Source organism: Medicago sativa, chromosome 2, assembly GCF_051527215.1.
Source record: "Medicago sativa cultivar Bolivia chromosome 2, Bolivia_mono, whole genome shotgun sequence".
Taxonomy (NCBI): Eukaryota; Viridiplantae; Streptophyta; class Magnoliopsida; order Fabales; family Fabaceae; genus Medicago; species Medicago sativa.
In genome coordinates, this window is record NC_140750.1 from 12,967,807 (window position 1) to 12,983,027 (window position 15,221).

At 28.6% G+C, this 15,221-nt stretch overlaps 1 protein-coding gene across 1 annotated transcript; it reads left to right on the forward strand.

Annotated features, from left to right (window-relative positions):
- Positions 1 to 12,074: 12,074 nt before the first annotated feature.
- LOC146944675 (1-aminocyclopropane-1-carboxylate oxidase) lies at positions 12,075 to 14,741 on the forward strand. Its single transcript, XM_085743028.1, has 4 exons — positions 12,075 to 12,268; positions 12,455 to 12,681; positions 12,839 to 13,172; positions 14,185 to 14,741. Exons 1-4 carry the CDS (start codon positions 12,164 to 12,166, stop codon positions 14,470 to 14,472), a joined length of 954 nt encoding a protein of 317 aa, XP_085599154.1. The 5' UTR covers positions 12,075 to 12,163; the 3' UTR covers positions 14,473 to 14,741.
- Positions 14,742 to 15,221: the final 480 nt, after the last annotated feature.

The following is a 15,221-nucleotide window of genomic DNA, read 5'->3' on the forward strand; positions in this document are numbered from 1 at the left end:
TATATTAAGAGATTTTTATTCTGTGTTTCTTAAGAAATCATCTCCTCATGTAACTATTGTTTTTATTTTTGGTAAAAGTGATTACTGGTTAGTACTACATGAATGTTTGATTCCTTTATATGGTAAAATGAATGTTTGATTACTTTATATAATTCACTAACAATCAATTACAACTAACTTCTAACTATCAATAAGTAATTTCGACTTAGATTTGGTTTTTCTTTCATTTTTTTATGTGATTTTGTCTTTTGAGCACGACGTTGTTTTGTTTGTCGTCTTGATACAATGTTGTGTTGTTTTCTGTCTTATTGTGATATTTGTTAATTTGGTTTGGATTGACAAATCAGCTTCAATTCATTGTAAATTCAATCAATAACTTAAGCATTAATGTTGCATATTCCAAAATATGTATTTTGCAATCAATTTGTATATATTTTGTAGATTCTTGGATCGGATACCGAGTTTAAAAAAAATTGAGTATTGTGAATTTGTTGGCAAATCAATCTTTTTTTTTTAAGTTTTAAAGAGGTTGAATCTATTTTGTTTTCGATGTATTTTATTAATTTAAATGATGAATATCATATTTAGTAAAAAAAAAAAGACAAAATTAACAACGAATTATGTATGTTTTTGACTAATGATTAAAAAATCCAAAAAATATAGTGACAGACTAACATTGCCTATGTTTTTTTCTGAAGTACCTACTACTTTGTACTCACTGATTTTGAATGAAATGCAGTAAATTTGCCTTTGCTAAAAAAAAAGACTAACTTCCTTTAAAAAAAAAAAAAAAAGACTAACATAGCCTAGTCATTTTCAAAGACTCTTCTGGATTCACATGAAGTTCACATTTAGAAAGGCATCCTCCTCTTCAAAATATGGATAAAGAATAGAATAAAATCAAGTTAAATCTTATCGTAAGAATGTGTCGAATACTATGATAGTCAATTCAATCTAAAGCTTGGATGGGAATTGATTTGTGATGTGATCAGTTTTAGTCTAATTCATTTTTACACGAAATGACCCACCTAGCTACACGTTATATTCTTTCTGTCAAAAAAAAAAAAAGCTACACGTTATATTCTTTCTAACTACTCTATTCTTTCTTTCAAAAAAAACAATCGCGTTACTTTTTTTTTTTTTGATGCAATGGAAAAAAAAAAAAAGGAAATAGAAAAAGAAACTAAGCTCGCACACAAGCAATGCCTACAATAAGTCATCAACACGAGACTGAATTGCCGAGGACAACTATTCCAAAGTTTTAAGGTATCATTGGAGGAAGCTTCAGTCTTTGCAAGCCAATCGGCACATTCATTTTTCTCTCTAAGAGTATGCTGAAATAAATATTCCAATTCTCTATATAAAAGTGATGAACTCAAAATCATTATTTTTTTATGTTAGTTGTCATGTTAATATTTTTTTACTTTATTAGTATTCGAATTCTAAACCTTATATTTTTGCCTCCTTTAATCTTTTAGCTTAACCAACTAAACTATTCATCACTTGAACAATCATTTTGTTGATATGACATTAGAAAATAAAGAGAGTGAGAGAATTAATTCAAGAATGCATGCATAGCTATATATGAATTAATCATAATTTCGAGCAACGGGTTGCTTATGCTATGACCTTTTATATTAAGGCGATTGAGGTAAAATAGGTGAGACATATATTACATCTAGGGGTAATTTATCTCTAATGACAAGTATGATTCAATTTTGAAATGAATGACATAGAGATCACATGTTGAATGTAGGAGATTGAAATTTTTTATGTACCTAAGATGAAAATGGTAAATTACTCTTAATTCATCAAAGTTTGACGTAAAAAAAAAAAAAAAAAAACTAGTAAAATATAGCTTACGTCGACAAGACTACATTTGTAGAAACCTCAAAATAATTTACATTATAGATGTAATTGCAAATGCGAACTACTCCCTTCGGTCCTTATTAGAAGAAAATTTTCAAAAAAAAAAAAATGGTCATATTTATAAGAAAATTAAAAGTCACAACTTTTAAGGTATAGTTATTGCTTAAAATAGTTTTTTACCCATATTTAATGTTTCTCTTTATAATATTAGTGGATGTATTTAATGTTTCACAATTTTTTATGAGTGTAAATTTGTAAAAATATTCAAAAAGTAACTTTAATTAATGAATGCATTGGTTTTATGTTTTTTTTGTTTTATTTCTTATAGGAAGGATCGGAGGAAGTAAAATTTTAAACCCTAGTCGCAATATAACGTTTTTAGAGATATCCTCAACGACGTTGCAACTTCATCAAGTGCATTTGTTTGCACTATAGCAGTGTTTAGGAAAAATGCATTGGTTAAAATATTAAAATTAGTAAGTATGCATCAAAAAATGATGTAATTAATTCTAAAACAAAAATAAAAACTTATATTTCCAAAAAAATTATATTAATAGATTTCTTAATCAATGCTATTAGACACTCGTTTTAATACCTGGTTCATCTTTTTAATTAAAAAAAAAGTACTCTAAATTGTCTTTGTTAACAGTTTAATTAACTTCCACTAATTATCTCTCTCCACTTCATGAGACACAATCTGGCGCAGGCACTATAGAAAGCAACACTGCATGTGATGTGAGTCAAGACCGAAAGCTGAATATGAATCTAATCCCCGTCAACTCTGCAAGCCCCATACACCTTTGTTTTAGCTAGTAGACAATAAACTATTACTCCCTCAGTCTCGTTTTATCTGAGCCAGTTTGATTTTTCACACAGATTAAGAAAAATGTATAAATAAAGGGGAAAGTGGAATATATTGTATTGAAAATGATGAAAGTAGTATTAATTAGAGTTATATTGTATTGGGAATGATGAAAGTTGTATTGAAAATTGAAATGACTCAATTATTTTGAAACACTTTTTTTTTAAAAATGGGTCAGATATTCCGGGACAGAGGGAGTCCTAAAAGTGTGAGTGTATATTTCCACATTGTTACTATTTAAGATTTATTTTCTGTTTCTTCATGGTTGTAGCTAGAAAGATACGACATTTTTTGGTCCAAAAAAAAAGAAGATAGCACATAGTTTAGCATGTACAAAAGCAAATTTAATTATAGCTAGATTGTCAGTGACTAGATATACTGATATAGTACAGGTAAACTAATTATTGGCAAGGTTCTTTGCTTGCTTGTATATTCAGCTCTGTCATGTAGTCACTAGTCACTTCTTGTGCAATTTTTGTTTTATTGTGTTTTATTTATTTATATAACTTTTAGGTTAAAATAATTTTTTTTACCCAAAATGTCTAATTGTGTTTTCTTTATTGCAGAGTTCTTGGTCAAATAAGAAAACTAAATGTGAATAAGTAAATTGAAAATCAATATTACAAATATTAATAAAAAAAATTTGATTTTTGCAAAGAACAAAATCAAGCTGGTCGTCTTAGACACTTTGAAGATTTGTTCTAATATTAAAACTTCGGTCACCAATAAAAAAAGTATAGACTTTTTAACGGTGGTAGTGGCGAAGCTCAAAAAAAAATTGGGTGGGCCACAAAAATAAACTATAATATATATACACAAATTATGTTTTAATAAGCACTAAACACAATTTTTTGAAGGAATGATGTTTATCACATTTCATTAATAAGAAAAGCATTAATACAAGATGGTGCTTCAAAATAAGTAGTGGAACTAGTTGTCAATGTAGTTATCCTTGCTAAAATATGAACGGCCCCATTTCCTTATCTCATATTAAACCCAACCCAAGAGTTTGTAGATTTAGAAGCGAAAGCGCTAAGCACAAAGTTGACGATAAAAAAATTAAATTACATGCCTAAAAATTCAAAATAACTATCTAGACATTTCAAGTGGCTTGAGAGTTTGATAGTAACACATACTTAGATGAAAAAGAGGGTGGGTAACAAAGTAATTTTATTTAAGGGTTTTGTTAACAAATATCCACGGAATACTCTATAAGCATTCTAAAATAAGTAATTATTCTTCAAAAAAAAATTACTTGTTGCTTGAATTGCCCATGGTCCACCCGAGCCCTAATATGGCTCTGCCGATGACAGTGGCAGAGACAGGAATCTAGACCAGAGGTGCAAAACAATTGTATATATATAAATGGAATTTTCTATAATACTCATAAATCCTAGAAGCAATCAAAATATTATTTCTATCGTATTCACAGGGACTAGTGTATGTTTTAAGCGTTCACTAAATTCTATAATTATAACTTAAGGGTTAGAAAATGTTTTGGTTGCATTAACAAAAAACAAAGAACCTTTGGAAATTTGAGAGATAAACAAACATGTTGAGATTAGATTTCATCTATTACTTTATTAGTGTATTCTTTTGATTGATTATATATTTTCATGCTTTCGAGTATATCTTCAATGCATTGTACCTTTTCGTTTCTGACAAACGACGAAAGATCTATTTTATCGATTAACTTTTGATTCCTCGTTCAGTTAACATGTACAATAGCATTACGAGCCGATAATGATTTTTTATTGTAGCGTAAGCCTATTCCTAACAACAAGTGATTCCCTTCAAGGGCTGGGGTGGGCCTTAGAAAAATTTAAAAATTAAAAATTATAGGATTATTTTGCGAGATTTTAAACAATTTTACAACATTTTAGTTTTTGGCAATTCTAAATCCCCGCAAATTGGTGTGGTGGCCCGTCCAAAAAAAATTAAAAATTTCAATCAAAGGTTCATTTTGCAAGATTAAAAAAAATCAGCGGTTTCAAAAGTGGTATACGTGATTTTTGTCATGCTAATACTTGGTTAGTTAGCGAAGATTTACAGACCTTCTAATTTACGAGGGTTTCAAACCTCCCATATATTTTCCTCTCAACTAAAATGTTTCCAATTAACTGTTGTACTATAAAAAATAAAAAAAAGACAATTTCATGATTTATAACAATTTCCCTAATCAATCTTCACAGATTATCCTCATACCAGCTACCCACCTCCAGGCCATTCCCACTACGAATTCGTGACAAATCCAGCCACCACACCGACCCTTGCCTCCCTCCCTCTCGCTATCTACCTTCATCCTCCAACATTATTTTCCTAATAAAGCAATATTAAACTCTCTCTCATCCGCCTGACCCCAACCCTCCATTCCCCTTATTCTAATTAACAAATATATTTTCAATTTAGCCACAAATTTTTCCTATTATCCTCACGTGAAATTTTTTCCCATTATCCTCCATTCTCCTTATTCTTACAACATTAATTACATTTCTTAATTTGTATGAAATGACCAAAATGCCATATAGTTTAAGACGAATGAAGTATTTCTTAACATGTGCTCTAAGGGAACAATATTAACATTTTTGTTCTTCTTTTATAAATATATAATAACAAATTCAATACTAGCAATAGTGGGGAGTCCGGGGTTCGAACCTCGGCCCCTGCATATATTATGCAACGTCCCCACCAACTGAGATAAGCTCACGGGGACTAACTAGCATATAATTTTAACACTCAACACATGAAATTTAAAATAAGAGTTAAATAAGTAAATGGTCCCCCTAAATATATCAACATTTGATTTTATTCCCCTAAAATATTTCTTAGGCTTTTGGTCCCTTCGAAATTTTTCATCCATGAAATTAGTCCCTACTTTTTAGTCAACTCATGGCTAGCCTTCTTATTTTTTTAATGCAATTTTCCAGAAATAGGTAGAAAATTAGAACAATGTTTTCCAAAAATAAAGATTATAATTTTTTAACAAAACATGAATTCAATATGAATTTTTTCGCACCAAAAACAAAAAATTTAATATGAATTATTTTTTAGGAAAATATATAATTTGTTGTATATATAATTTAAAAATAGATATATGTGTATATGATTTATATATTTCTCGTGAATATACAGAGACAACAAACTGAAAAATTCCTCTAAAAAAACAAAAACAGCCTGAAAAATTAAACACAAACCGTGAATGTTACGTAAAACTTGTAAATTAAACCATATATGGCTATCGGTTCTATTAATTTAGTCAACTTAGTACATGCATGATGCATAGTTCTTACATGGCAACTTCAATTAATGATAGAGAAAAATAGTTCTTACTTTCACTAGATTACCCTTCAGAATTGTTCTATTCACCGTTACTATAAATTAAAGTGAAACGTTAAACATGAATATTGTTTTGTGGTTGATTCAAGCACCATTAATCAGAGCGTGCACATTTTTTTACAAATGATCGGTCATCGTAGAACAAAGAGTATCATTCTATTCACAATTACAATAAATCAGCCTCTATTTACATGAGAAAAAGGTAATTCTTTTAAAAAAAAATATATTATACTTAGGAAGAGATATTGGGTGGGTCATGTATGTTGCTAAAGTATAATTAGATTATTATCATTTACAATTCATTTGAATTTGTATGATGATGTTGGCTTATAACATTAAAATGTACTCCCCTTAAAATTTCAAATTCAGTTTTCTTTGTGTCAATTTTAATAGGTTAATTTGATTTTTTTTTAAAAGAAAAAATTATCATCATTTAGTTGGAGAACATTTTCCGAGATCTCTCAATGCATGTCTTGTACACTTGATTACGAGTTGAGACACTTAATTAGTTGATCTCTTTATTGATTATGGCACCATAGACGGGTGAAATGGAGTAAGCAGCACCTTTTACTTGTACACGTTCGATATAATTAGCTCCTTTAATGGCATGCATGCCTTTTCTTTTTGGTTTCCCTTAGAGGTATGATAATGTTGTTCCCTTTCTCACACTACTTCTTTTTCTTCTTCTTTTTTTGGGTAATACTTATGTTATTTTATGGGTCTTAATTAGCTAACATATGGGCCCTTACCATGCTACAAATATTTGGAAATTGCTCTTTTAACGGTTTAGGGTATTTAGATAATTTTGGGTGCGTGAGAGAAAGTTTAGAAGCTTAATTAAAGAGCAATTTTTCAAATATTTTGGTTAGTTTAAAGGCAAAGAACATGTACTATAAAGTTTTAATTTTTATTTTATTTTTGAATGACAAATATTTGTAAAATGTTCATTTATGTTATTTTGTATATTTAAAATTTGTTACTACTTACTCATTCGTTTAGGTTTGAACTTAGAATTTTCAACTTATTTTCCTTTAACTCAAATCAGTTGTGCTGCTAATCTCCTAGTTTTAATATATAAAGAAGATATAACAAAAAATATTAATAGTCTCTTGGAGAGTTCGATGAAAAATGAAAGGGAACGTAGTGGGATTTTGGCTCTTTTTGATTACCATTAAAAAATATGGAGTATTTACCATAAAAAATAATTGATATTTGTTTTTACTTAAATATCAATACAATCTTTCTCACCAAACATCTCTAGTAATTAGCATCCCCTCAAAAAAAAAATCTCTAGTAATTAGCATTATTTACTTTACCGCATGTGGTCCAGACTCTTTAGGTAAAAATCTCGACAAGTGATAAACATTTCGACCACTCAACTATTTGTTTAGGTTGGATTCCTTATCGTTGCGTACAACAAAAAATGTTGAAAAAAAATCCCTTAATTAAATTTTATTATTCTCAATGGAGTTATTCTTTTGCTATTGTGCATGGAGGATAGCTTTAATTTAAAAAAAAAAAAATAAATCATTGCATTTGAACTAGTATCAATATAAAGTTTAGGGGTGGTGGAGTATCGGTTCAAAAGTACTTCGAACAGATAACCAATTAAAACACTCAAAATTATCACATCAAATTAATAAAAAAATAGAAAAAATTATGATATCATATAAGTGTCTTTTCTCACTTCTTAGTGTTTTATTGATAATCTGTGCAAAGTTATATTGAACCGACACCACTATTGTTAGATCGATAAAAATATTAGGAAAAAAAAGAACTATATTATCAAAAGGGCCGCCTCAAATCAATCCATGCATTCATTAGAGACGGCTATATTGTGCTGTGTTATTTTTTATCCCTCTTGCTAGATTATTCCTAATTTATATATTAGTGAATCCATCATAATGAGGTCATTGGTCAATATTTTCTTTGCATCTTAATAAGTTATACAAATTCATTTTGTTTTTGGTGTATGTTCAGTGTTTAATTACTTTCATTTTCTTTTGTTATAAGCCTCCTGCGACCACCAATTTTAAATCATAAGAATAATAAACAAAAAGGTAGCTTAAGTGCCCGTTTGGTTCAGCTTTGAATATAATCGATTCTGAGAGAATTGATTCTGATAGAATTGATTCTGACAGAATTGATTCTGAGAGAATTGATTTATGTTTGGATACAATTATGTATAATTGATTAAACAAAATGATTTATGTTTGGATGCAATTATGTAGAATTGCTTTTGAATGTATAATTACTAAAATAGACATAGCTAAAGGAGAATTGATAAAGAATGAGAATTGATAAAGGGCAATAAAGTAAAATAACATGTTGTAATAATAAAATATACAAACCTATACACGTTGTTCAAGGAGAATTGATTATAGAAAAGCTAGAAGCTAGGATTTGTAGCTTCATGGAGAATTGCTTTTGGAGGAGAAAAGCAATTCTGAAAAGCTGAACCAAACACGTTGTTTTTGGCTAGAATTGCTTTTGACACTGTAGAGAATTGATTTTGGACTAGAATTGCTTCTCAGAAGCCAAACCAAACAGGCCCTAAGCATCCTATAGTGCAGTATCATCATCAATTTAATACAAACGAACAATATCAACTATCAAAGACAAAGATTATGACATTATATTTTTCTATTTCATTATCCTATTATAATTTTTTTATGACCGAAAGTTTTAAGTGAGTTGCAAATAGTAAGTTTTGCATTGTTTGCATGCTTCATGTGCTTCGATATCTGCTTTGTTAATTCATTTTCATTTTCCAAAAAAAAAAAGTTCATTTTCCGCTGATTATATATTTATACTCATACCTTAACTATCGGGAGGTTAAATTTTAAAGACACTATCTTTTAAACATTCATTTTTTTTATAAAAATTCCACCATGCGAGGCTGGTTTTCAAAATATGAGACTCAAATTTATCTGACGACCCAATAAAAAACCGACGTTGTTGTTGAATTTTGCCTCTAGCTATTTGATATCAACTTACGAGGTCATGGTAGATAATTTATAGTTTATATGTTCACATAACCAACATCAACTTGTATGTAAAAAATCTTTTACAAGCTTATAATATTTTTTTACTGGCTTATAGTAGTGTTTTTTGATAAGCTATAAGTTACCCTTTAAAATAGGGAATAGAAGGAGTAATATGTATGGTTAAAAAAAAATTTAGGTATAAAAAGTGGAGTAAAAATGGGCATTTAATATAGATCTCTAAAAAATTATATAAGCATGAATCCTAATTATTTTTAGAAAAAAATAAATTTTATAATAATGTAAATAAAAACAAATATAACATTTTATTAAAATTAACTAAAAATAGTAAGGTTCATCTTGGAACTGAACCATATTAAAAATGTAATTGTTAGGCGATGTTCTATGTCATGATTTTGTCAAGTTAAAGATATATATAATTTATGAATTTGTTAGTGAAGACCATTGATTTTGGTATCAAAATGTCTAACATTTAGTTTTATGTATGTCATTTTGTTGAAGTATATCAAGTGTGGCTTAGAAATTCTATATTAATGTAGAGCAAATATATGTGAATGGGCTATTATCTATGGAAAATGTTATTTCTCTAGAAAAATAGCATCAAGAATTTTTTAAGACACAACTGACAAGTTTTAATTGCATGATTTATTTATTCACTTTCTATTTTTCAGCCACACCTCCTTGAATTGTGGCAAATAATGCATTGTGATTGACTGCTCTTTATTCTTGAAGAATTCTTGATGTTATTTTTCTAAAGATATAACATTGTTCATTATCTATTGTCTTAAAGTTTTGAATAACTTAAAGGAAGACCCATCCCTTTTACATCATGTTTAGTTGTTTACCAATGAGAAACTAGAAAATTGATCTTTTCCTCAGTTTCATTAACGTGTCCATGCTTCCTAAGAAGCAAAAAGACAAGTGAAATTAACAGATATAAAAATATATAAAATATGAAAAAAAAAAAAAAAAAAAAGAGAAAACTTGCAAATTCTTCAAAAAAAAAAAAAAAAAAAGAGAGAAAACTTGCAAAGAGACCTGATTGGATGATATAGCGCGTGTAAGAGAAAAGGTGGTAGCCACCTGTGACTGTGGAGTTGGGTCATTTTGTGAAGAAACCGAATAAGCATTCCCCACCAAATGAATAATATGGCCACATTCTGTGTGTGACAAAATATGGTATTTGGTAGGGGTCCATCAATATGTGTGTACACATACATTCTCCACGAGAGTTTCTGCTTACTCTTTTTAATTAGTGTTTATATATATATATATATATATATATATATATATATATATAAACACACACTTAGAATATTGATTTGTTTTTTAAAAATTTTAGTATTTACATTAGCATGAGATGAGATGTATTATATATGAATTTTTAAACATATCAATAGCTAAATAAAAAGTAACAAAAATCTATACTTATGAATAAACTTTTTTTTTTGAAGGGATACTTATGAATAAACTTTTGATTAGTTAATTTTTAATAAAAAATTGATATTTTGAAAGTATTCATCAAGATTAGTTAATTTTTAATAAAAAATTGATATTTTGAAAGTATTCATCAAGACAAATCCAATAACATTTATATACAACCATTTGTCTTTGTAATTTTGTATATTATATGAATATTGCAAATTTTTAAAGTATGTCATTTAAAATGGTACGGAGGGAGTAACAACTTACAACAATATCTAACAACTAACTAATAACTATCGACAACCATATATCTAACAACTAAATAATAACATTTTTAATTAAAAATATTTATTATTTTACCAAAAATGGTAACGGTCCACTTTGAACCGTTTTCCTGAGATCCATGTTTTTTTAGGAATTTTGAAGGCCCATGCCTCTTTATTATTAAACTATGTGTGACAAAATTGTTTTATTAAAGAATTTATTACAAAATGGGTGACATTTTTTTTAACATTTAGATTCTACAGGTTTCAGTTTTTTATTTACTATCTCTAATTTTAATTATAAAAATATCTCTTTATTCTTAATGATTTTAAATTTTTGTATAAAAAACATTGAAAATTAATTATTATTATTATTATTATTATTATTATTATTATTATTATTATTATTATTATTATTATTTGTATTTACAATTCCTTCCCAATCTTTAAAAATCGAAAGTGAATTAAAAATAGATGACTATCGATCATATGTGTGTAACGTCATCATATAAATAATATTAATTAAAAAGATGAGGTCTAATCGGTAAGATTTAGTTCACTTGACAATGTTGATATTGCTAGGCTTAATACATTATTTCGATTGGAATCTGCAACCTCGTAGTTATTTGTGAGTTTTAGTAGATGCTTGTTGCTTCATTTACATATCCAAGAAAGAGGTGAGACCTAGGTTGTCTTTAAAAAATAGTGTTTGAAATATGGATCGCTAGCGAGTTATAGATGTTTGAAATAGGAAATTAATTCGTCTTGTTAACAAAGGGCATAAACGAAGGAATTGAAGATTAAAAATTTAAAAATATAATCTTTATGACATGAACAGGATAACACGCGGACAACTACAAAGACTTTTCTCTTTAGCTAAGTCGGACTACATAGGTGGAAAAAATATTTGATATGATTAAATTATTACATGATATATTTTATAATAAAAAAACATTATTTGTTTCTTTATAATTGTTTTTATGAACAACAACAATTTTATATTTTGAAATGATAAAAATTACATAAAATAAATTAATATATGCAAAACTAAATCCAGTCATTTATAGGCCTCAAATATATGTAAGAATTATTTTATTTTATACTAAATCAATTAATTTGCATTTGTTATGTTTTGTATTACTATATTAGTCTATTAATTTGTAAGAATTATCCTCTTGATGCATATATATACACATTAGAATTTGTGACAATAATACAATACTTTTGTTAATTAAATAAATAGTTTTTCCATTCTTAACCATTCCTTCAAGTTGGATGCCTATAAATACATTACATTGCACCTCTAAGAATCGCACTCCTCACAGCATATACTCTCATTCACATATAGCTGAATATTGAAGTGAGAGAAAAGAAAGAAACAAAGAAAGTTAAAAAGAAGCAAAATGGAAAACTTTCCAGTTGTTGACATGGGGAAGCTTAACACAGAAGAAAGAAAAGCTACCATGGAGATGATCAAAGATGCTTGTGAGAACTGGGGCTTCTTTGAGGTACTGGTTTGTATACATCAAAATTTCTCTTTAATACAGACAGTGCATGTTTAGATTAACGGTGAACTTGACAGAATCAAGATGTGTCGTGTCACCTCGTTAAGTTCACTGATTCTAAACATGCATATATATGTTTTGTTGTTTAAAGGCTTTTGCTAATGTTATTTTTTGTATTGTTTTTTGAAGTGTGTGAACCATGGTATATCTATTGAGTTGATGGACAAAGTGGAGAAGCTCACAAAAGAACACTACAAGAAGTGTATGGAACAAAGGTTCAAAGAAATGGTAGCAAGCAAAGGTTTGGAGTGTGTTCAGTCAGAAATAAATGACTTGGATTGGGAAAGCACTTTCTTTTTGCGCCATCTTCCTTCTTCTAATATTTCAGAGATCCCAGATCTTGATGAAGATTACAGGTTACATATTTTAATGTTTTGTTAAAGTATATAATTTAGTATTTAATTCATATACACCGTCAGCGTAAAAAAAAAGTTACAATTATAATTATTTCTAAAGCCGCACATATAAAATCATATATTTAAACTCATATATTTATATCTTTGTGAATTTCAGGAAGACAATGAAGGAATTTGCAGAGAAATTGGAGAAACTGGCAGAGGAACTTCTTGACTTGTTGTGTGAGAATCTTGGACTTGAGAAAGGGTACTTGAAGAAGGTGTTTTATGGATCAAAGGGTCCAAATTTTGGGACAAAAGTTAGTAACTACCCTCCTTGTCCTAAGCCTGATCTCATCAAGGGACTAAGAGCACACACAGATGCTGGTGGCATCATCCTTCTCTTCCAAGATGACAAAGTCAGTGGACTTCAGCTCCTCAAAGATGACCAATGGATTGATGTCCCTCCAATGCCTCACTCTATTGTCATCAACCTTGGTGATCAACTTGAGGTAACAATTTAATATATAAATGTTCATAAGGTTTTAAATCACATTAACCATCGTGTCGCAATTGTGGTCAATTGCAGCTCCACTTGATGTGTTAGCTTAAGAGTTTAACTTTATAACTTTAAAGTGCTGCGAGTTTGCATTTCTTAAGTTAAATTGTAAAATGGTTATTAGTGTCACTTTAACGATAAAAAATTTCCCTTTTCCCAATTTTTAAAAATGTTCAAATGTAGCTAATGCACTCTAAATGGTACTCCCTCCGTTCCTTTTTAATTGTCACATTTTGAATTTTTACACAAACCAAGACAACAAATACTTTTACTACTTTTGATACAACAATTTATCCTTTTCCTATAATAACCTTAATCATTTAATACTTCATTTCATATATTTCTCTCTCTACAATAAATATCTAAGGGTAATATAGGTAAAACCATATTTAATGATACATTGGACTTTGAAAACGACAGTTAATTAGAAACAAAATTTTTATGTAAAAGTGACAATTATAAAGGAACGGAGGGAGTACCTTTTTACTTAAAACATGACATGTGCACATAGCCACATACTCTACTAGTCCAATGTTTTCTCCTTTGTCATTTTTCACTATATCAGTCATATTCTTATTTACTCTCTCCCTCCAAATATATAAAAAAATGTTCTAAAATAAATGTCATTTTACTTTTTTAAATATATAATATAATATTATTTTTTTTTTTCCAATTCTTCATTGAAATTAATTTTGTCAGCTCTAGTTTCAATTCATTACTGTATTTCACTATACATTTATTACAATGATTAACGAAAAAATAGTTAATAAAGATAATTTTGAAAAATTGCAACATTCTTTAATTTATTTCTCGTTTTTTCTTAATTTGTCTTGAAAAATATAGAACATCAATATTTTTGAAACTGGGGAGTAAAAAATATGTTCAAATTAATCAAAATGACACCAAAAATAGTATAGTATAAGTTTCTTGTTTAATTACATTTGGTACTTCTCTGTTAAAAACAGGTGATAACAAATGGGAAGTACAAGAGTGTGATGCACAGAGTAATTGCTCAAACAGATGGTGCTAGAATGTCCATAGCTTCATTCTACAATCCAGGGAATGATGCTGTAATCTCACCAGCTTCAACCTTATTGAAGGAAGATGAAACAAGTGAAATTTATCCAAAATTTATCTTTGATGATTACATGAAACTCTATATGGGACTCAAGTTCCAAGCTAAAGAGCCTAGATTTGAAGCTATGATGAAAGCCATGTCAAGTGTTGAAGTGGGACCCGTAGTGACCATATAAAAAAAATGCATATTAATTATTAGATTGATTATGTGTGGTTTTGTTAATAAGCTGAGATTATTAAGCGATTTAGTCTTTGGTGTTTATTTATTATATATAATTGGTATGGGAGGTTAAGATCGAAAATGTTATTAAAGTTTATAATAAAGTATGATTAGTTCGATCTTAGATTGTGTGTGATCACCGATCAGTGATGATTAACTGATATGTAATGTGATGCAGTGATATAGTAGTACTGTTTTTATAAAGCAAAACAAGGTGCTGTCTCATGATTCTTCTTTGGCTTATTGTGCTTTTGTAATAAAATATTATATTATTCTTCATGCATTAATAAATAGATATATAAGAGACAGAAATGTTCATTAAAATTAACGTAAAGGTGTAAAACACAATTACCTACTAGAATCTAACAAAAGTGAAGCCAAAAACACAGTTAAAGTTGTGGAATAGCCTCGTGAGCATCAAATAATTCATTCCCCTATTTTCACAAAGTGTTCATACTAGTAAAGATAAAGTGAGTGTTTGTTTCTGCGTCAAAAAAACTTATAAATATGCGTCTACCATAAAAAAGCTTAGTAGCGACTCAAATTCACCTCTAAATTAAACATTAGAACGTGGTTTCTAAAACGTGGATCCAAACACACTAAAAGAAATTGAACTAAGTGTGTTTGGTTCTATATCAGAGAGTATTAAAATTGATTTTACCTCGTGCCGAGTATGCGTTTTAGTGAAAATACTTGTCTAGTTTT

Coding starts and splice junctions, on each gene's coding strand:
- LOC146944675 (XM_085743028.1), top strand. CDS start 12,164: ATGGAAAACTTTCCAGTTGTTGACATGGGGAAGCTTAACACAGAAGAA. Junction 12,269..12,454: donor AGAACTGGGGCTTCTTTGAG/GTACTGGTTTGT, acceptor TGTTTTTTGAAG/TGTGTGAACCATGGTATATC. Junction 12,682..12,838: donor GATCTTGATGAAGATTACAG/GTTACATATTTT, acceptor TGTGAATTTCAG/GAAGACAATGAAGGAATTTG.